General features: G+C 30.8%; 2 protein-coding genes across 3 annotated transcripts; both read left to right on the forward strand.

Moving 5' to 3' along the window:
• Positions 1 to 10,650: 10,650 nt before the first annotated feature.
• On the forward strand, positions 10,651 to 15,848 carry LOC107612741 (F-box/LRR protein). The gene is made up of 10 exons (XM_016314461.3): positions 10,651 to 11,037; positions 11,494 to 11,601; positions 11,688 to 11,780; positions 11,855 to 11,989; positions 12,533 to 12,634; positions 12,748 to 12,787; positions 13,209 to 13,352; positions 13,795 to 13,970; positions 14,457 to 14,575; positions 15,305 to 15,848. Exons 1-10 carry the CDS (start codon positions 10,777 to 10,779, stop codon positions 15,714 to 15,716), a joined length of 1,590 nt encoding a protein of 529 aa, XP_016169947.1. The 5' UTR covers positions 10,651 to 10,776; the 3' UTR covers positions 15,717 to 15,848.
• Positions 15,849 to 17,378: 1,530 nt separating this feature from the next.
• Positions 17,379 to 23,410, forward strand: LOC107612742 (CBS / octicosapeptide/Phox/Bemp1 (PB1) domains-containing protein). Of its 2 annotated transcripts, XR_015896161.1 has the most exons (16): positions 17,379 to 17,727; positions 17,813 to 17,938; positions 18,975 to 19,143; positions 19,254 to 19,386; positions 19,482 to 19,652; positions 19,798 to 19,876; positions 19,984 to 20,097; positions 20,224 to 20,290; positions 20,475 to 20,580; positions 20,657 to 20,724; positions 21,218 to 21,312; positions 21,399 to 21,532; positions 21,916 to 22,001; positions 22,097 to 22,186; positions 22,745 to 23,030; positions 23,145 to 23,410. XR_015896161.1 is itself a non-coding variant. In XM_016314462.3 (15 exons), exons 2-15 carry the CDS (start codon positions 17,826 to 17,828, stop codon positions 22,946 to 22,948), a joined length of 1,629 nt encoding a protein of 542 aa, XP_016169948.1. In that variant the 5' UTR covers positions 17,379 to 17,727; positions 17,813 to 17,825; the 3' UTR covers positions 22,949 to 23,410. The 2 variants fall into 2 exon arrangements, 1 of the variants encoding a protein (XP_016169948.1); XM_016314462.3 differs by having other exon boundaries at positions 22,745 to 23,410.
• Positions 23,411 to 24,625: the final 1,215 nt, after the last annotated feature.

A 24,625-nucleotide genomic window follows, 5' to 3' on the forward strand; every position in this document is an offset into this window, starting at 1 on the left:
TGTAAACCGCCGTAATATCGAACAGACTTTTCAAATTTAGAGACACTTTTCGGCGGTTAAAAACCGCTGCTAAATTAAGAAAAATTAATTAAAAAAAAAAAGAAAATTTGGGTTTTCGTAAAAAGATCATAGAATTTTTTTAAAATATTATAGAACTATTTTTTTCTTTTTAGATTTTTTATTATTTTAAGAGTTAATATTTTTAACCTTAGAATCTAAACTTGTATAAAAAACAAAAAAATTATCTGTGAAATAAAATAATATATTCATGAAAATACGAAGAAAACAAATCTCCCGCAAAGAATTGCATAGTCTAATTCAAAAAAATGTTTGCTTCAATCCAAAATATCTCCAATCTTAATATACTAATTTTCACTCTATCATTCCACGGATCTCAGCCCTGCAGTGATGCCTGGTGGCAGCTCCTCACCCTGCCGTAGAAATAGATAAATCAGTGCACTCTCCATCGCCTGCCTCTTTTTTTTCTCTGTTGCTCCCTCATCCTCCATCGCCTTCCTCTTCAACTTCTTGCCTTCCAGCTTTGGCTGCAGTTCAAGCAGCTTTCTTTGTATCTCCTCTACTTGGACTCCGTTGCCTGTCGCATGTGAATTCGGACCGAATAGTTGACTAGGAGTTGGTTTGAAACCACGTATTCTACTCGGTTTCTCTTTTCCGAAAACCTGAATAATTGAATCATTTTGAGACAACACTCTAGAAGACTCATCCTATTGCTTAATCTCCTCAATTCTTTCCTACAGACACAAATTAACAAATACAGTCATTTTGTTGATGGGTCCAGGGTGGAGCAGAGGTTAGGGATGTCGCACACCTTGGATGAGGGAGTATGGGTTTTAGGAACTGTGGATGAGGCAAAGGGTCGACGGCAGCCAGAGGACGATGGATCAGCAGCAGTAGCGCGGTAGAGCAACGCTGGCAGTGTTTGCGCGCTTCCAAGGACTCTTCGCGGGTTTTAGTAAATTTGGGGAGGAATTAATTAAAGGTTATAAGATAAAAAAGGGTAAAAAAATTGAGTTATGAGTAGATTCTCACCTAGCGGCATTTCACTAAGCAATCGCCGCTAATATTGCGGCACACGAAAGAATCCTTTTTCCGCATTCTTGTTTTGCGGGGACAAGGTGAAAGGCCCCCAATTTTCCGGTGCAGTTCTTCGTTCCTGTTGTAGTGCATCACGTGTCAATATATATATTCAGCCTTATTCTTAATATGTATTTTTTAAAAGAGTTTAAAAATAATATATATTATTATTTATTAAAATAAAAATATTTTAAATATTTACATAATTAAAAAAGATATTAAAATAGTTAAAAAAAATTATTTTATATTTTAATATCAATAAAAAATAACATATTATTGTAATTTAACTAAAAATAATTTATATTTTATATATATACAATATTTTTGTATATTATAAAATTTTAAAATTTGTGTATCTAATACTGTATCGTGTCCCGTATTCAAGCATCATTTGTGATGGATATTATCATTTATGAATATACCAATCAGCTTTTTATCTGCTTTTGGAGCAACATGAATACTATACCCTCACTATAAATAATCATAAACAAGCTTAAATATTTTTATTATTGGGTCGAAATTTCACAAGTATTGGGTTGGGATTAGCATTGTGCTGAAGAAGAGTTATATATATATGTTGAGTCAACCCAGGACGACAAAAACAGTTATTTGCATATAAATCATGGCCAGCCAATTATTTATACTAGTGTATCTCAATAACCACTCATTTTTTTATTTATTAAATATGTATAAAAATAATAAAGATTAAATTAATTAAGATGATAAGTAGGTTATAAGTTAACTAAAAATTTTTAGATTCCAATGTTGGTGATATAAATTCAAGATTGAAAATAATATTTTTTTATAAATTATATAATGAAGGATATTTTAAAAAAAAATTAGACACCAACTTTTCTAATATCTCATTATATAATATAGATATAGAGATAAATTAGTTTAAATTGATTTTATTTTATAAACTGCTATATTATATTATAAATTAATTTTAAATTCTCTTGTTATGCAAAAGGGATAATTTTGTGTGACTTCCAAACTCACTACAACAAAAATTATTTTTAGTGATAATTATATTTTTTATGACAATAATATAATAGCTACTATATGTCTTATTTAATTTATATTTTCACAATAATTATATATTTGTTGTTATTATTAGATATTATAATGATAATTATATACTTTTACAGTTATTAAAAAATATTTTTATTGATAATTGTATAATTACAGCTAAAAATTTTAGTGACAAAACATAAGATAAATAATGTTTAATTATCGATAAATATATTATTAGCATTTATTTTTATCGCTACTAAAAATAAAATAAATAATCGTTAAAAGTATTTTTTCTAGTAGTGACTATTTATAGAAATTTAGTGATATTTTGGTTTATTTTTGAAAAAACTACGTACAAATACTGTTAATGCTGACCACATTATTGGCTTTTCAAAATAAACAGGAAAATATCACAATGGCAAAATGATCAGTATGGTATGGATAAATAGTTTAAATATAGATAATATTTTGATACTAATAAATTATGAGAAGAATGATGGTTATATTATGTATTTTAACAGTTAAAGTTTGGAGGTGAATTACATTTTAAAAGTCTTTTGGGTATAGATAAATAAATAAATAAAAGTTTAATTTATTGTTTTGTTTGTTCATGTTACTTTTGGAATACAGAAAAAGGGAGCTTAGGTAGGTTTAAGTTTAGAGGGCATTTGTTGCAAGGATGTGATTGTGATGGGTGGGTGAATGTCTATTTAATTTAATTTGTCCTCACAACAATGATTACATTTGTTGCATTTGGTTACCAGAATAGGATAAGATAAAATACTAAAAATAAAATATAAAAAATAAAAATACAAAAATAAATATTTTTATATTTTATTTAATAATAAATTAAAATAAATTATAAAAATTAAATTTATTTTCATTTTTTTAATTTAAAAAATTAAAAAAATATATAATAATAATGAATAATAAATAATATTTTTTATTAATATTTTATTAAAATAAATACAAAATAATTTTAATTTAATATTTTTAAATATAATATTTTTATTTATATTTTATCTATAAAATATAATTTTATATCTTTATATTTCTGCTCTCTCAGTGTCTTTGTAGACAAAGGCAACGCAGCCACAGAAATTTAATTAGGTGATGAACCTAACTCAATTGTAGAAGTCCCTTTGAATCATGATTGTCAATTATATTAAAGATCTTGACGTTTATGAGTTTCAATTTATTTTCCTGACTAAGTACTCATCATCAATTCTTATTTAGCTACTCAGGACGTAGTATTATTCTTTAGAGTAAATGGTTTTTTCGATCTCTAATTATTTGCCTGATGGACTTTCTATTTTTTAAAAAATCTAAATACTTAAATCGGTTTTTATCTATTTTGATTTATGTACGTTCCGGTCTCTATCTATTTTAAGTAAATGCCTTTTTCGATTCTTAACCAAAGACCGAAACGTACATATATCAAAATAGATAGAAACTAATTTAGGTGTTTAAATTTCTTAGAAAATGGAAAGTCTATCGACCAAATAATTAAAGATCGAAAACGACATTTACTTTATTTTTTATTATTTTACTATTAATTACCCCTGCATTAATTATTTGAATAACTTGGTGATTGCTTTGAATCAAGCCCACTGAATTGTCCGGGTACAAAATCCAAATTTAAATTATATTTTGTCAAGTTTAAATTTATTATTTTTATCTAGTGTTATTTTTAGAATTGGATATGAATATGAATTATGCTTTAAGTTGATCCAATCCAATACGAAATCATATTATAAAACTAATATATATATATATTTTATAATTAAATTAATAATAAAATATTATATTTTTATATTTTAATTAATATTTTATATTATATAATGTCATTTTATTTTTAAATTTGACTCGCGGTGAATATGATTGACTGGAGTCGGATTGAACTGAGAGTAGAAGGTTAGATTCAAATTTATGTCATCAAGCCAATTCTATTTGACTAATCCAAATTCTTAATATATAATGTATATATTTAAAAATATAGTATATAAATTTAATAATTGTATTATTTTTTATTTTGACATGAATTTAATTATGATTGTGTTGTTTTTAATTTTAATATAAATTTATTTTTATAATTTTTATATTTATATTATTAATGTGTTTATGGAATATTTTTTAGTAATATTAAACCCATATGTAAAGTACGTATTCGATAATAATATTACACCCATATGTATGTATATATACTAATGGAATACTATTAGTGAAAAAGCAATTTATTAGCATGCCTAAAGGTAGTTATTTTGATTTCTTATTAGTAATGGAGAAATTTATCTTGATAACATATTGAAATTTGAAACAATAATTGTGACTAAAAATGTAGTAGCTATTTTTCTTCCACCTTTAAATAGTTCTTTGGTACCCTTAAGATGTATTTGTTTATTGATACAGGATATTCAGACATAAAATTTTATTTAACAGATAAGATATGAATATAGACATTGTATTCAAAAGGTTTAATTATTCTGTTGGTTTCTATAGTTTTGCGAAATTTTTAATTAGGTTCCTATATTTTTTTTAATTGAGTCGCTGCACCAATTTTTTTTAATTAGGTCCCTCTTGACAGTAAGTGGCTTAATTTTATAGGGACCTAACTAAAAAAAAAATAGTGCAGAGACCAAAATAAAAGAAAAAAAAAGTATAGGGATCCAATTAAAAAAGAATTTTTGTGCAAGGATCCAATTAAAAGAAAAAAAAAATACAGGAACCTAATTACAAATTTTGTAAAACTATAGAACCAACAAAGTAATTAAACCTATTCAAAAATACTAAATTAGAATATTTTGTATCTATCATGACAGAAAAAATACAAAATTACTAACAAGAAACAACTTATTTTTTATTTTTTTATTATTTTTATTAATTTTTTATAATTATATTTTTTTCAATCTTTTTAAATAGAAAAATGATAATAAATTAAATTTTCATAATTTGTTATAATTTATTATCAAACAAAATATAAAAGTACTAATTTTTGTGCCTCTATCTTTTATATCTTGTTTTTAATATATTCTTTATATCTTGTCTCAATATTTTATTTTATTCTATTTTCAGAACCAAACACAACGTTATTGATGAGCTCCCATCATCAACATGGAATGTAATTATTAATCAACTTTCATAATTATAATTCAAAAGTTTTTCACAGCAAGTCTCAATTATTGATGGACGATGTAACATAAAAGGAGTATGACAAGGGTAAGAATTTTCTGGTAACAGTTTCTAAAAGATAAGATTTTTTTTTTCACGTACATGCATGAGGTCGTTTTTGGCGGACATAATCATTATTATATTTTGCTAAAATTTACTTTATACCTTAGCGGTGACAAGAACTTAGTAGTGTCCCTTCACCTTCATCCACTTCTACAAAACAATCTAGGTAGAATGAAGGCCATAATAATTTAGGTTAGGATGTTGGTATGTGATGTGAGGTGGATATATTAGCTTCAAAAATTCGGTTGTTAGCTAGAAGAAAAGCTGGTACAAAATTTAATGGAGTGGGTATTTGACAAGTGACAAATGATAAAAATTGAAGCCCACAAAAAAACTAATTAAATATATATAAATAAAGTTTATTTTTTGTCTTTGATGTTTTTATTTTTATTCAAAATTATTCTTAATATTTAATTTTATTCAATTGTCTTTCTAACGTTTTCAATTCATTAAATTTTGTTATTAATGTTTTTTATTTGTATCACATCTATTTTAAAAGAAGAAAAGAGCAAACGAAGCATGTCCAAAAATAAACCAACCCCTTGGACTGCTACGAAAAATACCATCTAATTTTAAAGTGGCACGATCTAATTCAAAAATTTCACCCAATTGAGCACGTTTAGCATATTTTTTCATAGTAACGGAATCACTATAACTGACTCTGTTGAGTTCGCCTGATATTTTTAATTTTGTCTTTCAATAATATTTTAGATGGAGTTAACGTGTATTTAGAATAATTTTAATACACTTAACTAATGTTGTGCATCACAACGAGAAATATAACCACAGTAGCAGAGAATTACACAATTAGTTGTTAGTTTCTAGCAACAGATATATGGACATCGCTAATCCACAATTACTTACTTTTAGCGACGGCCCACCCTCTTGTTATTTTTGTAGCGGATATATTTTCCATTTTTTTTTCAACTATTCTTCTATATAACTCGTATTTTTGTTTGCGTTTGGGTTTGGATTTCTTAATCCAGTTTGAAGAAGAATGGACCCTGTTACTTGCTTTTGGGCCAACCAAAAACACTATCTAAATTGTGGTGGTGATCAAAGGTCTAGGGTCACGTCCAAAAAAAAAAAAAAGGGCTAGGGTTTAAATTGTAGAAATTGTAATTGAGGAGAAAATTTGGTAAATATGTGAGGAGTGTGTGCATGTATTGCATACTTAGAATTGGGAGTTGTTCAATCCATTAGGTAGCGTTTGGTAGAGAGACAGAGACGGAAAGACTGAGACTGAGAGACAGAGACTAAGAGACAGGGATTGAAATAAATCTCAGTATTCTGTTTGGTGCAAAATGGAAGACAGGAATTGAAACAAGAATGAAACTCTAATTTAATTTGCATAAAGGGTAAAATTGGAATTAATTAATTGAAATGAAAGTATTTTAGTTATAAAATGTTATTAAAGTTTCAGTCTCCATCTCTAAAAATCTCAGTCCCCTGTGTCCCTACTTTTTGGAGGTACTGAAATACTGAAATTTTAGAGACAGAGACAAAAATTTTAATATCAGTCTCTGAACTAACAAACATGATACTGAGTCTCAGTCTCTCAGTCTCTGTCTCAGTATCTCAAAACAAACGCTACCTTAGACGTCTAAAATTGGAGATTGTTTAATCCACTGACCCAAAAAAAAATTGTGGTGGTGATTGGGTTTTCAGTCTAAATTCCATTTATATAAAATAAAAGGGAAGTGACAAAAGTGTATTTGACTAAGAGTTTAATCTTTTAATCAAGTTGAGTTGAGTTGGTTTAGTAGTTAATTTACTAGTCTATTTAAACAAGCTAAGTATAAAAAATTTGAATTTCACCTACATGCAGCAACCCGTTGGTAAACTCTTAAATAGAGCTCAGATCCGCAACAGATTAGTCCTTAGCTTGTAGATAAAGAAATACCAGTAAAAAATAAAAAATAAGAGTTTTTTTTTAAAAAAAAAATTAGATGGTTTTTTAAGTTGTGTATTTAAAAATTTTTTATTTTTACTGATATAGTATAATATACAAATGATTGTTTATCTAAACCTCTTTTACAAAATATTTAAATTTTAAATTTTTTGTACAAATATAATCCACTAAAGTTATGCAAAATTATCTAAGTTAGAAATTAATTTAAGAGAAAATGACAAATAAATCATTGACCTTTTAATCCGCAGGCATTTATATATTTGAGAATTTAAAAATACATATCTGCATATGTACATCGGTCAGGCCAATACTATGAAAGATTTAAAAAAGTTCGAAATTTAAATATATTTTCAAATCGTTAGGAATTTAAATGTTTATAGGTTAAAAAATTAATGATGTATTTATTTATTTATTTTTAATTTAAAAGTTTGATGATAGTCATAAATTACTTACTGTGTTTCACAGAGTAGAATTTAAATCTTTGTATTTGTTTTTTTGACGAATGAGTCAAACATGTGATAAACCAAAGGATACATATTATTGTTAATAACAAGATATGATGATATCCAAGTAAAATAAGTAAATATCCAAAAACTAATATAATCATGTCAATGGCGTTCATAGTTAAAGTGATCCCTCTGCATACACAAAAATTAATTGGACAACACATTATAAAAACTGGTTGGATGAAAATTATATTCATATGACAATATATAAGTATTAAACTATCAATGTCCTTAATCATCCTTATAATAACAAAAAAGAATTAGTCAACGAGTTATAACTCAAATGACATAATCTTTCCATACTCAACGGATTCAAGTCTTCCTATATCTTCAATAAAAAAAATGAATTAAAGATGTATACTTGATGAAAATTCATGTTGGGACTAAACCCACTTCACCAACACCAATTCCAACATAAATTACAAACATATAAATCACAAGAAAAGAAAAAGCAATAAACCAACAAAAAATACTAGCAAACATCCTCTTCCTTTTTCTCCTATTCTCAACCCTAGCAAGTCTCATCTCCAAAACCCTAGCCGCAATATCCACCATCGCTCTAACTGCCTCTTCATTGTCCACGTCAGCATTGTAAGCCGACGACGAAGACACCGACGACGACGACTGATCACAACTGCAATAACAACCTCCATTTATGGCGTAACGATTATTAGGGCAACATTTTTTATACTCGTTATTATCATAATCACAAAAATTTGACCTAATTTCGTCGATACAAAAAGGACTCGAATCCACATCTTCAAAAATTTCAACATCATCTTCTTCTAAATTGAACAAAGGCATGTTACACTTCAATTTGCCACTTTCAATAGCCTCCACGCGCTCATGGATCGCCTCACGCGCTTCAATGTCATTGTCCCTCGACACGATGATCGGGTCGAAGTTGCAATAATCTTTCTCGGCTTCACGTTGAAGCTCACACGTGTTTTTTCTTGAAAAATTAGAAACATACCCATATCCTTGTTCTTCCGTTAAATCAGAAGAATAGTGATTGTAACTGCTCAATGATTTTTTCAATGAGTTAGAATTTTGCTTCATGGCGTGCCAATCTTGTTCCAGCTTCTTGTAAATCTGCTCAAGATTTTGTGTTTCCCTTCTTTTTTGTTGGAACCCTTTCATGGTGTTTTCTATTTATTTTTTCTATGAATGTATACTATACATATATATAGTTGATCCTCTATAGGGTTTGAATTTGAAAGGATTCGAATTCGATTAAATTAAAGGAACTCAAAAATATTTGAGATCTATCTAATTTGATTTTGGATTTGATGAGATTATTACGGGATAGCAACTAACCACGTTCTAATAACTTAAAATTTATTTTAAATGTTAAGAATAAAATTAAATCAAATCAAATATTAGAAAATATTGTTAAAATTTTTTCAAAGATTTCAAAGATTAAAAACATATTTTATCTTTTTTGAATTGCCAAGTTCTTTTTTTTTTTATATACTTCTTAAATCATTAAAAGAAATTGTGGAACTTTTCAACCTAACACGATTTATGTGTTTTAGTTGGTAAATTGTTTCATAAATCGCTAGGAATCTTTGTGTTTAATTTATTGACCAATTTATAAATTCACATGCATATCTATATCGATTTATGCTTTAATAGGTGATGTTAATTTATTCATATGAATCATTATAAATGTTTTAAGTTTTAGGAATAAATTGTAAAACCCAATCACCCAAAAGAACGTACTAATTGACCATAAACGATAAGAAATCTTTGACTGATAGTAATGGATTCTTTAGAATGTAGAAAAATTTTTTTTGAGTGTTATTTTGTGATTTTTTTTTGGTTGGTCATATCCCTTGTTCTAATAGGTTAATGACTAATCTGTTAGGGATTTAAATTTTAATTAAGGGTATGTTACTGATTAATAGGTTACTGCATGCCTATATGTATAAAACAGAATTTAAACTTCTGACATTTATTTAAACTAACAAGTAAATTGACCACTTGACTAAATTGGTTTACTGAAATTTAAAACAAAAAAACAGTTATTTGAAACTCTTTTTGTTGGGCTGAATTGTTCGGAGTTGGGACGAATTTTTTTAATTTCACTAAATAAAAACCTATCTTGTCATTTACATTATTGGGCATCATTCAAAAATCAAAGCCCAAAATCTCCCCCTCTCGTCATTTTCTTCTTCCACGTGCTTGCTGTCTGATACGAGAAGAGCTTAGCCCATGTCCCAAAAAAAGAAACAATTCAAAAGTCCTAAAATATTTTACATTTTTTTTTTACCAAAGATAGGAGACTCGAACCCACAACCTCTTAATTAAGTATAAGAAGACTATGCCATTTGAGCTATTACTCATTGGCTAAAATATTTTACATTAGACATATTAGGAAGATTAAAATTTATTTATTAACAAATTAAAAATTAAGAGATTAATATATTTTATTTATTTTATATTTAAATTAAAATAAAAATTCAGATGTAATTAATTTTATATAAAATTAATAGTTAAAAAATTCTTAAAATATAATTTAGCTAAATTTATTAAATTATTTAATAATTTTTAACTATTAATTTTTATAAAGTTAATTATACTTAATTTTTATTTTTAAGTTAGAAGAATGCTAGGGGACAGTAATTTTTGTGATTTGTAGCCATCAAATAGTCATCAATAATGGTTTTAATGGTGTGAGATTGTGTAAAATTTTATCCAATAATTCATTTTTCTTTGCTGGTTACAGGTCAAAATTTAACAAAGTTGCTATCCCTAGACTTTTCTTTTAAGTTAATATTAACTAATTTATATTTATTTTCATTTTTAACTAAAGTGTTGGTATTTACTATTTTCTTATTAGAGATTAATTTATTGAAAATAAAAATTAATTGGGAGAAATTTGATTGTTTATTTGGAAAAAAAAAATTTAAGAAAAAATCAGATCAGAAAAGAAAAATAAAAAAATAAAAAATAAAGTCTGAAAAATTAGATCATGTTGTTCGTTCCTTCTTCCTTGACCCAAAATTGAACCACCGCATGGAGGACTCACCGTCACCGTCGACATCGACATCGAGACAGAGCAAGAAGGCGGAACTTTCGAATGACGCTAACGTCACCGGGAACGGTGGAAGTTTCGGTTCGGTGAACGAGGACCTTCTCCAGAACATTCTGGCGAGGCTCCCGGCTCGTTGGTTCGCTTCCGCTGCTTGCGTCAGCAAATCATGGAGCTCTGTCTGCAATCGAATCCTTACTCGTCCAAAGCTCTCTTCTGCTCTTTCTCTCAATCCTTCACTTTCCGTGAGTTTCACCTATTTCCCCCGAATCAAAACATTTCTTAAAAGCTAGGGTTAATTGAAAATGGAAATGGAGCTTCATGATTCTGTCAGCTTGTTTTTGGAGTAAAATTTTCGAATTTGTGCTGAAAACGATACATGTTATGTTCTGACGAACTTAGGAAGATTGCATTTTGCCCTCAAATTGGTGATATATATGGAAATGAATTTAGTGCTTGAATTTATGATAAGGACTAATTTTATGCCTAGCATTTTTTTTGAGTCACCAATTTGAGCATTTACCCTTATTATTTATCTTTTTGATAACTCAAATTTATCATCAAATGTGAAAAAATTTGGTCTGTGTTTCGACAGAAACGATGTTTGTGTGCATGTGTTGAGATTCTTAAATGAATGGTATGGAATAGTGTGAGTTGAATATTTTTGAAGTTGATTACCAATGTGTGCTTCATACTAACAGGAAGCTGTAGATGATGTTCTTCAGAAGGTTCTGTGTGAGCCGATTCGGCCTCATTTTGCCATTGTCAATGTTGGAAGTGGATTTGACTTGGAGAAGATAATGCATCTTGTATGGGATTAAAAAATCTCTTCTGGTTTTTGTGGTGGAAGCATTGTTTGTTTTGCACCGCTGACTTTGGTCTGTCTCTTATGCAGATAAGAAAGACCCTGGGATGCAACATTCCGATTATTGTTACCGTGTCAAATGGTATTATAGGAAGGGATGCACTCACTAGTGAATTTAAAGAGGTTGGATCTTGATGCTTGTTTCCATTTATGTTATGGATTTGGTAAACTCAATTGAACATGGATACTTTGTGTAGGTCAAATGGGGAGCCCTTTTTAGTGGTTTTGAGGGTGAATCTTACGCAAGAAATGTAAATGAAGGCATATTATTGACAGTTGGCTACCTTCCAGGATTAAAGGTTGAAGCTATACCATTACGGCATCCAACCCGGGTAACGAAGTCTCTTGTTAAGAATTTGAAGTTTGCATCCTCAGACATGTGTCCTTGACTCATCCCCGATATTAATGAATATGTAATAGTATAGCATATATGCAAGAGGTTCCTTAAGTTGCGATGGCTTTTTAGCTCCTTTAGGCTAGTGGCCCCTCTGCTCCCCCAAGAAAGGCATTAAAATTGTGACAATTTTGCATTAATTTATTGTAAATTAAGTTCTTAATCAAAATAGTAGGGTCCTTCATTAGACAAGTAGTTCTTTACTTAATGTGCTACTATTTTACCATTTAGCATCACAATTAACAAATTATGAGTTGCTATTATTTTAGAAATATTTTTGATATAGTTATAGAGATAAGTTCCTAAGAAAGATGCGCTAACCCCTTCTGGTGCCTCACTGCAGCTCCGTAGATGCGACATTCTGTACTGCTTTTGATTACCCTGATACCATCTAGATTAAACAATTAAATTAAATTAAGACTGGTATGTGTTATGCTTTTATGATTAACGAAGTTTTTAAATAAAAACATTTTTGATGCAGATATATTCATCAGTGTGTGTTGACGATTTTATAAAGGATATCAAGGAATATTCAGCCTCTGTCTCCAACTGCCCATTTCCAGTTGGGATTATATTATTTGGAGTTAGTAGTTATCCACATACTTGCTAACATTTTATTTAATGTTAATAGATATTTTTATTTTCTCATTGTTTATGTCATTCTTGACTCCGAATCACACTGATGTGGATTCACAGAAAGCAAATGGTGACATGAATCCAGTTATGGAGAAGCTAGGTGAGTAGTACGTGTATGCATATATTTTGTTTTACCTACAGTGTTTCTTAATGATTTTTTTTTTTTTTGGTGATACCTAGTTACTCTTTGTTTAACTTTTTTAGGAACAGTTATAACATAATTTGGTATTTTACTTGATAGAGCGTGTATCCATTTTTTGTCTGATAAAAGTGTAGGGAATTAAAATGCACTGATGTAGATAGATCAAAGATATATCATTGACTAGTGCCTTGCTACATAATCTATAAGGGATGCATAAAATGGGAATTTGGTGCTTGATTTTTTACAAGACGTGCATTTTCTTTCCCCCCTGGATGGAGCAACTTCTGTTCTTGACCTATTACAAATAACGCATATTTTTGCTTCAGGAATGTGGTTGGCTGTTTGTTTTGGGTTTACTTAGTGACTTATTTTATTACAGATTGTGCCATGCCAAGAGACACTGTTATTGTAGGTGATGAGAGGGGCTGCTTTATATACAGAAGTGGAAATGCTAAAAGGAATACAATTGGGTCCTTAGATGCTATTGCTCTTGTATTTGCTCAGGATAGAGACAGGTCTTCAGGTACTTTTCACTATCTTTTTGGTAGCTCTTGTTTCTTGGTGTACATATGATCCATACCAATCTGTTATGGTGCATGCTCTCCTTTTTCATTATATGGAATGTGATTTTATGTATTTCTCAAAGGATAACTCCTTTATTTTCTTGTGTAATATTCTAATATTTCATGGGACAAATTGTATCATCATTCAAATAGTTTTCAAAGAAAATAAATAAATGATTGGGAAATAACCTCAACTTAGATTAGACATGTCTAAATATCTATTAGCTTCTTCTCTCATATAGTTGCTGACAATAAAGGGTGTCTTATGCATATGATCTTAGAAGTGATTGTTTCCGGATACAAAGCCTTGATATTGAGTTACATGTATTATTTTAGTTTTCATTTATTTTAGCAATTCTTCACAAGTTACTCATTTTTTTGTGGAATGATTTCTCAATACAGGAAATATTAAATTTCATGTTGCATTGTCAAATGGTGTTTCACCTGTGGGTACAACATACAAGGCAGCTTCAGTCAGAACAAGCAACACTGATTGTTCAACATGGTTAACTGCCAAGAGGGAAGGGCAACAACAACTTCTTGATGGTCAAAGTATTCTGGATGACATTAACAATTTGGTGCGCAACTTTTGTGTGTGTATTTTTCGATAAAACTGTCATTTCCATTCTTGAATAACAAACCTTGATATAATGTAATTAACCCTCATCCCTTTTCAAAATGCTTTGCAAGATAAGATTAATGGAATTAGGAGCAAAACAATTTGACGAGAACTTATTTTGGAAGTAGAGACAAATAAGTAAATAAAATTAGTTGAGTTCTTATAAGATTGATTTAATGGAATTTTAACTAAATATGTTCGTGCCATTATATCATGCTGATTTTCTCCTATTTTATCATTTTATATCCCTTCAAGTAAACTATGATTATAAGTTTTGGTATTGATCATGATGAAAAAAAAAATTAATGCACACTTGACTAGTAAATTTGGTATGCTAGTTTTTGCTGCAAAACTGAAGATAACATAGGGTGATGCTATCTGTTGTTGCCTTCCCTTTTTATTCTTTAATTTGTAGTTTTCTGAACCTTAAACAAAAATGTGGCAGCTGGAAAATCATATTGCATCACCTGATTTGTACATTGGGGTGATTAAAAACAGAAAAGTCTCGATAGAAGGAGGGAAGCCAACACCAAGATCTTGTATTGCATATCATGGAGTTGTGGGGTATGATACAAAACACTTATTATTTTTATCTTCTTTGTCATTTTAAACAAATATCGCAAATTTTGGCCAATTTAGGTAATTGGTATTATACAGCTGCTTATGGCATGACGGTTATGATATGTAAGCAAATCAATGAATATCAACTGAAAATCACCGCAAAATTTTATGTTTTTTTTTTTTGTTTTTTTTGTTTTTTTTTTTTACCTTATTGGGGAATCATGTGCTACATTGATAAACCTTAGCAAAATTGGTCAAGCATGTAACTATCTATATTATGCTGTCATTTAGATTCTTGGAAGTTGGAACTCTGACCAATATTCCAACTCGTATTTCTTGTTCGTTCTAGGTACAATTATATTTAGAGAAACTCTTGGAGGTCAGTAATTTTTAGTATTTTTTGTCATGATTTGGCCAGCACAAACAATAAATTGTCTTTAACAAATAAATTTTACTAATTCATGTGTGCAAACTCAAAAAAATGTGGGTGCAAACTGTATTGATTCATGTGTGCAAAACTCTGATAAATATAGGTGCAAACTATATGTTTCTTGTGTGCAAAACATCTGTAAATATGAGTGCAAATTATTGCTGGCCAAATGCATGTAAAAAAATGATAATATTTGCTGGTCATGTAGCATTGCTCCTATATTTTATTACTTCAAAGTTAAGCATTAAAATGTTCTCTATTTTAAACTCCCTCATTAGAAAGGGCTATTGTGTTTTGGACAGAGGTGATGAAGAGTACCTCTACGTTGATGGAACTGGCATGAAAACAGGAGATATCTTCCAATTCTACTATTCTGATCCTAATGCCGCACAAGCTTCAGTTACTAAGGTCCATGATGCTCTGAAGAATATTAAGCTCAAGGGTGAAGGAAACAATAGTTGTGTTTTTGGGGGCCTTGTGTTTGCTTGTTATGGCCGCGGCGAATCATTCTTTGGATGTCACAATGTGGATAGCTCCCCGCTCTTAGAGTGTTTTCCAGGGCTACCAGTGGCCGGAGTATTTTGTGGCGGAGAAATCGTGCGTCCTTTTACTACTATGATTAGTCGAGAAGGAAGCCATGTTAACTGCTGTCTGCATGTTTACAGCTCTGTATATTTGGTAATGTCATATACCCCTCCATCTATGGGATGTTAGATTTTTCTCAGGTCTTTGTCTCATGAGATGTACATTGCTAAATTGAATATGATGGTTTGTTTCCTCTTTGCTATAAAAATTGATAAAACTATCTTATGGTGTATTTAATAATAATGTTGCTTTGGATGCTCATGGAATTTGTGTGGTGTTATGTGGTAATGTTCTAATATCTCCATGCTTCATTTTATGATTGAATTGGACACTTCTGAACCCCACAAAGTTTCAAAAGTGCCAAGCTTAGCAGCAATGCATGGTGACCCTTTTTGTTGAAGGGACAGATTACTGTATATATAATATATGTTTACTTTTTATTTGAGAAATTGAGATAACAATTAAAAAGGTTTCCCAGTTTTAATTCAAAATTGAAATGGTCCCCTAAATTTTAAACTAATCAAAATGGTTTCTCAGTTTTAAATAGTAAATCAAAATAGTCCTTCCGGCAATCATCAAATTAACGCCCATAAAAAGGGACCATGTTAATTATCTCTATCTAATATTATGCCAATCAAAAAATTAACGTGCCCTGCACTTTTGTTGATAGTGTTAATTCGGTGATTGTCAAAATGGCCATTTTGATTTAAGTTTAAAATTGAGATACTATTTTGATTAGTTTTAAAACAAAAAGATCATTTTGATTATCAAGCTAAAACTAAAGGACTATTTTAATTGTTATCTCGAATAATTTGATATTAGTTCTCCAATTCCAAACTTCCTCATTCAAGCCTATTGGCAACACAGAAAAAATGATTACTGATATAAAAATATTTTTATGTAAAAATATATTTAATTATTTAACGATTCTTAATCATTATTATTATGAAATTTTAAAAATTTTGAGAATAAATTTGTTTTTATTCTGATTAATCAATTATATTTTAGATTATAATTATAAGTTTGTTATTATTTTTAAAATTTTAAAAGTATTAATAAAATTAAAACTAATTTTAAATTAACAAAATAAATATTTCACACCAGAAAATTTTTAAGTAAAAATTTACATATAATTATTTTTGTGTAAAATTAATATTTAAAAATAAATAATTTAATTAAATATATTAAAGAGTAAAATATCGTTTTTGTCCTCAACGTTTGGGGTAAATTTTATTTGTGTCCCTAACGTTTAAATATCTCTTCTTGAAGTTAGAATACAAATATCTGGTATAAAATCGATGATCCACTCTGAAAAATAGTTCATCAAAAGTTAAAACTAATTCCTACAACATTTACATAATTCACTTTTCTAAGAACATAATTGAATCTAAACATAAATAGTGGATATAATATTAAAATCAAACACATCCAAGTGAGGTCTAATTGAGAATGAATACATCCAAGTGAGAATAATTGAAAAATATAATCTGATTTGATAGTATAATTGATAGTAGGATAACATTGAATCACTTTTATAAACGTTAGGGATACAAATAGGACGATTTAAACGTTGCGGACACAAATATGACTTACCTCAAACGTTGGGGACAAAAACGATACTTTACTCTATATTAAATTATCTAAATATTATTAACAAATAATTTCTATTAGTTTATTACAGTTACATGTACCCGCGCACGCTGGACAAAATTCCACGTGTAACGTGTGTTGTAAAATGTCCCAAAAGCATGGCGTTCTACTCTTTCTTTTAACATCTCTCACCACCACGACAAGGAAGAAAGAATCGCTGACGTGGATGAATTTTATTGGCTCCATTTCCAGAAGTTAGCGTGCACTGACTTCTCATCTCTCATAGCGTCATAGTATCTTCTCTTCTCTTCTCTTCTCTTCTTCTACCTAGGGTTTGCTTCCTCCTCTCTCTTTCTTCCTTCTCCCTCTTTTCTTAGTCGCCGGCCGGTCCTTTAGCTTCACCGGAAACTCAATTTTCCGGTCATTTTCCCGGCCACCGTTACTCCGAGCTGCGTTTTTTCGATTAATTCGTCTTCACTTTGAAGTCAACATAATTTCACAGCAGAGTGTTTCAAATTGAACTTGCTAGCTTCTATCTTCTATCTTTTCGGTGAGTTTCTTTGATTTTGAATTTTGTTAGTTTGCTTGTTTATTTATTTATTCATTCATTGATTTTGGTTTTGTATTTGGAGTAGAAGGGAATAGAATATGGCAAGTCAAAGTGGTGCGTCTCGAAGGAGCATAACGTCTGTTAGAAAATCCATTGATCATGGAGCTTCTCAATCTAATGCTCGAAAGTCTCTTTCTTCTTCGCGTCCCTTGTACGTTAACTCAAGTTCTTTTCTCTTTCTTATTTTCATGTGGTTCTGTGTAGAAATGTTACTTTTTCTTCAGCCGAATGATTCCTTTTTATTTCGGATAAAAATGCTCTTTTTTGATACTATTTCACCTTTCACAAGTATGAAATGAAAAACTTTTCATCAATTACAGAACTGTACCAATGTCAAAATTTACATTTTATGACTTAATTTATGTCCAAAATCCTTGGAAGACTTCGATACTTCGATGATAACACGTGCATTTTCATATTGTTGATTCTCTGCTCTTATTTTTAGGTGTAAAGGAATTAACTTGAGAAAAAAAATGTTAAAATATTTAAAAGCTATATTCTATTGTTAGTACTATTAAAATTTAAAAGCTATTAATTCCGGTGGTCTTTCTTTGATGTCGCTTTTAGAAGAATTCACGTTTTTCGGTGCTATAATTGCAAAAGTACTTTGAAAGTGTTATTGTCAGACAAGTATTACTTTGCAAAGCGTTGCTTTATTGATTGGTTTGTACTAATGGTAGCAGCGAACTGTTTATTACAATATTACTTTACTGATTTTGGGGTCAGTTTCTAGTTTGTTAGTAGTCAACTTCAAATAATTGAAACACTTTTCCAAACAGATCGTTTTCCAAGAACTCTTAACAAGCAGAGTACTTGAAAAGTGTATTCCAGAATGTTTGGTACTTTAACGTTGCTTGTTGACCTGTTGCTATATTCTGGTACTATTTGGATGTACTTATTATGCATTGACATTAATAATCTACATCAACGAAGTCATGTTTGTGTCTAAGGAGTAAGAACTGCCCACAACTAATCTGAACCACTGAATCACGTACATTACGACATATCATTTAATTTCTGAAGGCCAAAATGTTGGATACATTTCATGAGATGATAAGTGCACTTAGTTCATCTTTAAACAAGCTTGTGAATTATGATAGATGCTGCTTAAGAATCTAAAAAGATGACACTTTTTATCAATTTAAATCATGATATGATCTCTTGTTGCCAATTGGAAATCTGATCAGGGGACTGACGGCAGAGCGGACAGTAAAATCATTGCGTCTTTCAAAGGCTCTAACAGTACCTGAAACAACAACCATCTATGAAGCTTGTCGTCGCATGGCTGCTCGCAGATTAGATGCTATATTACTCACTGATTCAAATGCTTTGCTCTGTGGGATCCTTACAGACAAGGTATTTACTCATGAAGACTTTTTCTCATCATTTAACAAGAAAGTTTTAATACTCTGCCTGAATTTGCAATTTTAACATGCATGATTGTGTCCTATTTTTGTGGGTTGAAGGACATAACAAAAAGAGCTATTGCCTCAGAGCTTAGTCTTGAAGACACACCTGTTTCTAAGATTATGACAAAGAATCCAGTATTTGTCCTTTCTGAAACTCTTGCAGTGGAAGCCCTCCAAAAGATGGTGCAAGGTTGGTTGTATTTATAGAGAACACTTTTCTTTACAAGTTGACTATTCTTTGTTATTCCTTTTAAGTTTTAATACAGAGTTGACATATGTTGACAGGCAAATTCAGACATTTACCTGTGGTGGACAATGGAGAAGTTGTTGCCATACTTGATATAGCAAAGTGCTTGTATGATGCTATTGCTCGTATGGAACGGGCAGCTGAGAAAGGAAAAGCAATTGCAGCAGCTGTTGAGGGTGTTGAAAAACAATGGGGATCATCTACTGCGGGTTTGTAGAGTATTTTCATTTTTGAAGACTTATCTCTTTCACTTTGAAATCTAATGAGGGGGAAGATGCCCTGGTTGTTGTTAGGTTCACGGTTTATTCTTTCTAGTGGCTGAATTTGTTAAATGCTAATGTGGTCTTTGTGCAGTCAATTCAACATTCATTGAGACTATTCGGGAACAGATATTTAAGCCATCATTGTCTACGATCATTCCTGAGAATTTAAAGTAGGTAATATCTTCTTTTTGTTTGAGTTGATGAAAATTTTCTACTTAATTATTCTATGTATGTAGTTCCCATTTCAGTTACTTTAACAGATAGTGTTTCTTTTCAGGGTTGTAACAGTTTCACCAACAGATTCTGTTTTGACAACTACGAAGAAGATGGTTGAACTTCATTCAAGTTCTGCTGTTGTGACAGTTGATGGCAAACCTCGCGGCATCCTTACGTAAGTTTGTAGCCAATGAAATTTTCAGCCATCCACTTTGTCTTTTCCTTTTGCCATCCCCCAGTTGTTTTTATATATCTTTAGATTATTTATTTATTTATATTATAATATGCGTACAAATTTCAGTTCCAAGGATATATTGATGCGGGTAGTTGCGCAAAATCTTCCTCCAGTTTCAACTCCTGTTGAGAAGGTACTTAATTTTATTTTTTGGCTGTTTAGAGCAAGCTAATTTATTTTGTTCACCTCCTCTGTTCTTTGATTTTGGATCACCAAGGTAAAATATTTCATGTCACCATATCTTAGAAAAAAAGAAGCTATTCTGAATTTCATTGTTTTATTGTCCCTCTTGTATGAATCTGTTCAACACTATGTAGGTGATGACTCCTAATCCAGAATGTGCAGTTATTGATACACCAATAGTAGATGCACTTCACACTATGCATGATGGGAAATTTTTGCATCTTCCTGTGGTTGATAGAGGTAATGCCATGATAACTGGAATGGCAAAGAGGTTAATGCATCAAATATATTTTCTGATTTGGGTGGTTGAAAACAGATGGTGGGGTAGTTGCGGTGGTTGATGTGATTCATGTCACGCATGCTGCTGTTGCAACAGCAAGTCAGGTGTGTTTTAATAGACTTTTATACTCGATACTGTTTATTGCATGGACTGTCCATTTGATTTTTGTTGCATGAAAATGGGATAAATGGAAATATTTATGTATAGACTTCCGACCAGTATCCTTTATTTGGCTCTGTTGATATTGTTGATTGCTTAGACTAGATGTAGGTTTAAAATTATCAAATACTGTCCATGTACTGATAGGCATTGATATCTCAACATGTATGGCTATTATTGACAAGCAGTTTCAAGTCTGCAGTTTAGTTCTGAACCTGGCAAAATGCAACATTTGTTTTAGCTGATTGTTGCTCTTTAAAAACTTTTCAAAGATAACAATTGGGTCTTAGGAAGGGAAAGGGAGTAGACGGATCATGCTAAACAAATTAATTACACCATGTAACCATTTACCTGTGAATTGGCACACAGTATGTTACCAGCATGCCCTTTTTTCTCCCTTTGCAAGAGTTTCATGATGTCATTTTCTCCACTAATTAGGTTGGAAACAATGAAGCTGCCAGCACCATGATGCAAAGATTCTGGGATTCGGCCATGGCCTTGACTCAAAATGATGATGATGACGAAACACGAAGGTTATATATGTTTATACGTATTGAGTTTTTTGGAAAAGTATTTCAAATTCTTTTGATGTACTTACACTTAATTTATTATGTACCAGTGACAGTTCCTTGAAATTTGCTTCAGAAGGAGGGGAAACTGGGAGATCCCTCACTTATCTTGCAGCAGGAATGCCAAATATATTTTCATTCAAAATACAAGATAGGAAGGGCAGAATGCATAGATTCACATGTGGTATGAGTGCATTACCAATTGGATCTCTTTCTGGTTTCTGTTATACTTTTGACAGCATGTGAATGCTAGTGTCAACTATAACTATCAACATATTTTCTATCTAGTCCTTTCAAGAGTCTCACTTGAACAAGACTGGGTTGCATAGTCTCCAGTCAGTGGATGCATATACTCCTCAAATATAATCATGTATTTTCTTCTTGATCTACTTCATAGGTAGTAATGCAGTAATAATAAGACTTTTGTGCTTGATTTGTTTTGAATTATTAACAATCTTGTGTGTTGTGGTAATGCATCTTCTATGTAAATACTAAACATTGACATCAAGTTTGAGGGCAAGTAGAAAATTATGAGTTGAGTGGTTTCTGTGGTTGGTTGCAATTCAGATACACGGAGCATGACAGAGGTTATAACTTCAATCCTTCAGAGACTTGGTGATGATATTGACCCCAATAATCTACCCCAAATTCTGGTACTCTTCTGTATTATATATTCATTCATAAGATTGAGTTGACATGATTCCAACCTGAGGCAAGTTGGTCATTGTTTTTCTTTTTTTATGTTCAGTATGAAGACGAAGATCATGATAAAGTCATATTGGCTTCAGACAGTGATCTTGCAGCAGCTGTAGACCATGCAAGGACAACTGGCATGAAGGTATAGTTGTTATGTCTGCTGAATCCTTTCTTGAATGGACATTTTCTGGAAGGGGGGTTACACATTTGTTGCTTTGAAGGAAATTTTAGTCTAGTGCAGTATAAGATAAATGTGTCTTTCTATTTTTTGTATAAATATCTTTTCATAGGATCAGAGATATCACACGGGACCAGCAAACCTGGAAACTTTTTATAGAAGCACAGGTCTATTATAGCCGCGCTGAAATTAAATTTGTTAAAAGATATAATAGTTTCAGTGGTGTTGAACCCTTGGCCATTTGATGGCATTTGGTTTCATGCAATCTCAGACACTGATCATTTTGAGAAGGTTTAAGGGCAAGATAAAGCCTGTAGACTTCCTCAAGAGTGGTTTGTATCTGATAAAGCATTCTCTACACCTGTTGAGGCTTGTGGCAAAATGGCAATGCCCTCTCTTTATTTGGGTAGCTTCCTCAATATATAAAACTTGGAATTCGACTTATGGTCGAAGTACTTGTAGGTATCATAAACTATAAATCTGCCTCGATGAGTCTGACTATGGATTGATGAATTTTCGCAGGGATTGAGATTGTACTTAGACTACTCTGGAACCGGAACCGGAACAGGAACAGGAACAGAAAAACGCATTCATGGGAGAGGTTCTGGTTCAGGGAGTTTGGATCATGCTACTAAAGATGCATGGGCCTCAGCATACAGTACCTATGCTGCTGGAGCTGCACTTGTTGCAGGCTTAGGCATATTAACATACTTGAAGCGAGTTTGATCGAAGTTTAGTGGCTACGCCAAGCTGAAGCCATGCACATCCGCTAGCTCCAAAATTTTGTATTACTGAAAACCATTTATAGGTAAATTTTTTCAACAAAAAATAAAAGGCAAAAGGTCAAAAGCATTTTTTTAGCCTTCACTTTGGTTGCAGCATAGATCGTTGCTTGTATATTTACAATTTTAGTTTTCTGCAGCGTCATCAGCCCTGCATAGTGTACAAGAACAAACGGCATAACCACAAGTTTGTGTCCATTTTCTTCCCTCATCTATGTGAGTTCATAAAGTCAATCACTCAGGATTGAGTTTGGAGGGGATGATGATTTTTTTTTTCTCTTACAATAATGATCTTGTTTGTACTTTATCAGTAAAAAGTTTAATAAGCTGTGTGTAATGACTAAATACTAATGATAGTGTTACAAAGATTGATTGACTTGGTATAATTGAGACTTGATAATGTAAACTTCCTTTTTCTTACTAATTAACATTATCTTTTACTTCTTGAACCAAATTGAATTAAAATCTTTTTCTCTAGTTGATGAGGATTCTTCTTAATTATTTATGCCAGATTTGTGGCTGTTACTACTACATAATGTCTACCCCAGAAAATTCGGACTCACATCTTTTCTGAGGTGTGTTTTTAGATTTTATCACTTTTTTTAATCCTCTTTGGCTATTCTATTATTTAAGTAAATAACACTTTACCTTTGAAATCAATTAGCATCCAACCGTGAAGAGAGACTACAAATTAGTTATCCAATGCCAACTCTTTTATTATAGATTAAAGATATATATACTAGGAAATAAATGAATTATTTTTAGGTAACTATTTGTATTTTGCTGTTTTTCATATTATTGGTGTTTTATATGTTTTTTGGTCAGATGAGAGGCTTGGAACGCTCCAGGCTCCAGCATAAAGACATGGTCTGGCCCATTTGGCCCATCCAATCTTTTGATTTCGAGTCTCTTGTTTGTATCTGGGCCCTATTGGCCCCATGTTTGTCTGAAAATCAATTTCGTTTTCCCCTACTATTTTTCCCTCAAAATAATTCAAAAGTAGGACAAAAAAAAAAAAAAAAAAAAAGAACAGAAAGCAAAGCGCGTCACAATTCACAACTATTCTTTTCTGTGCTCTTTTGACCATAAGCACCGACAGAATCATAACCATGTTACTCTCAACTCGAGCATAAAGAAATTGCCATTTTTCTTTTGTTAATTTAATTGTTGCCGGCAACAAATTAGTAAATTACACTCGAAAAGATGACACTACCATAATAAAGCTTAAAACCCAAATCCTAAAGCGAGGTTCATATAAAAATAACACTAGAAAGTAAAAGAATATTAATATATAAAACACTCAAATTTAAAATCTAAATTTAGGAATCCAAATGATGTTATGCTAATTGTTAATAATAATAGTGAATATAAATAAATAAATAAATAAATTGCACGTTGTTCTTGTCTCTCACATGCATTACTGTGTGCATGTCAATGTACAAGTGACCACCAATTAGTCTACATAACTAAAATAATATAACATAAAATATAACTAAAATATTTAATTTCCTCAAGAATATAAAATAATACTAAAATATATAACTACAAATTCCCTTGTGGTCTCAAACGCGTGGATTGTGTTGCTAGTTTTCAGAAAATTTGCAGTTTCAAACTTTCAATT

Source organism: Arachis ipaensis, chromosome B8 (assembly GCF_059453495.1).
Source record: "Arachis ipaensis isolate K30076 ecotype BB chromosome B8, ASM5945349v1, whole genome shotgun sequence".
Taxonomy (NCBI): Eukaryota; Viridiplantae; Streptophyta; class Magnoliopsida; order Fabales; family Fabaceae; genus Arachis; species Arachis ipaensis.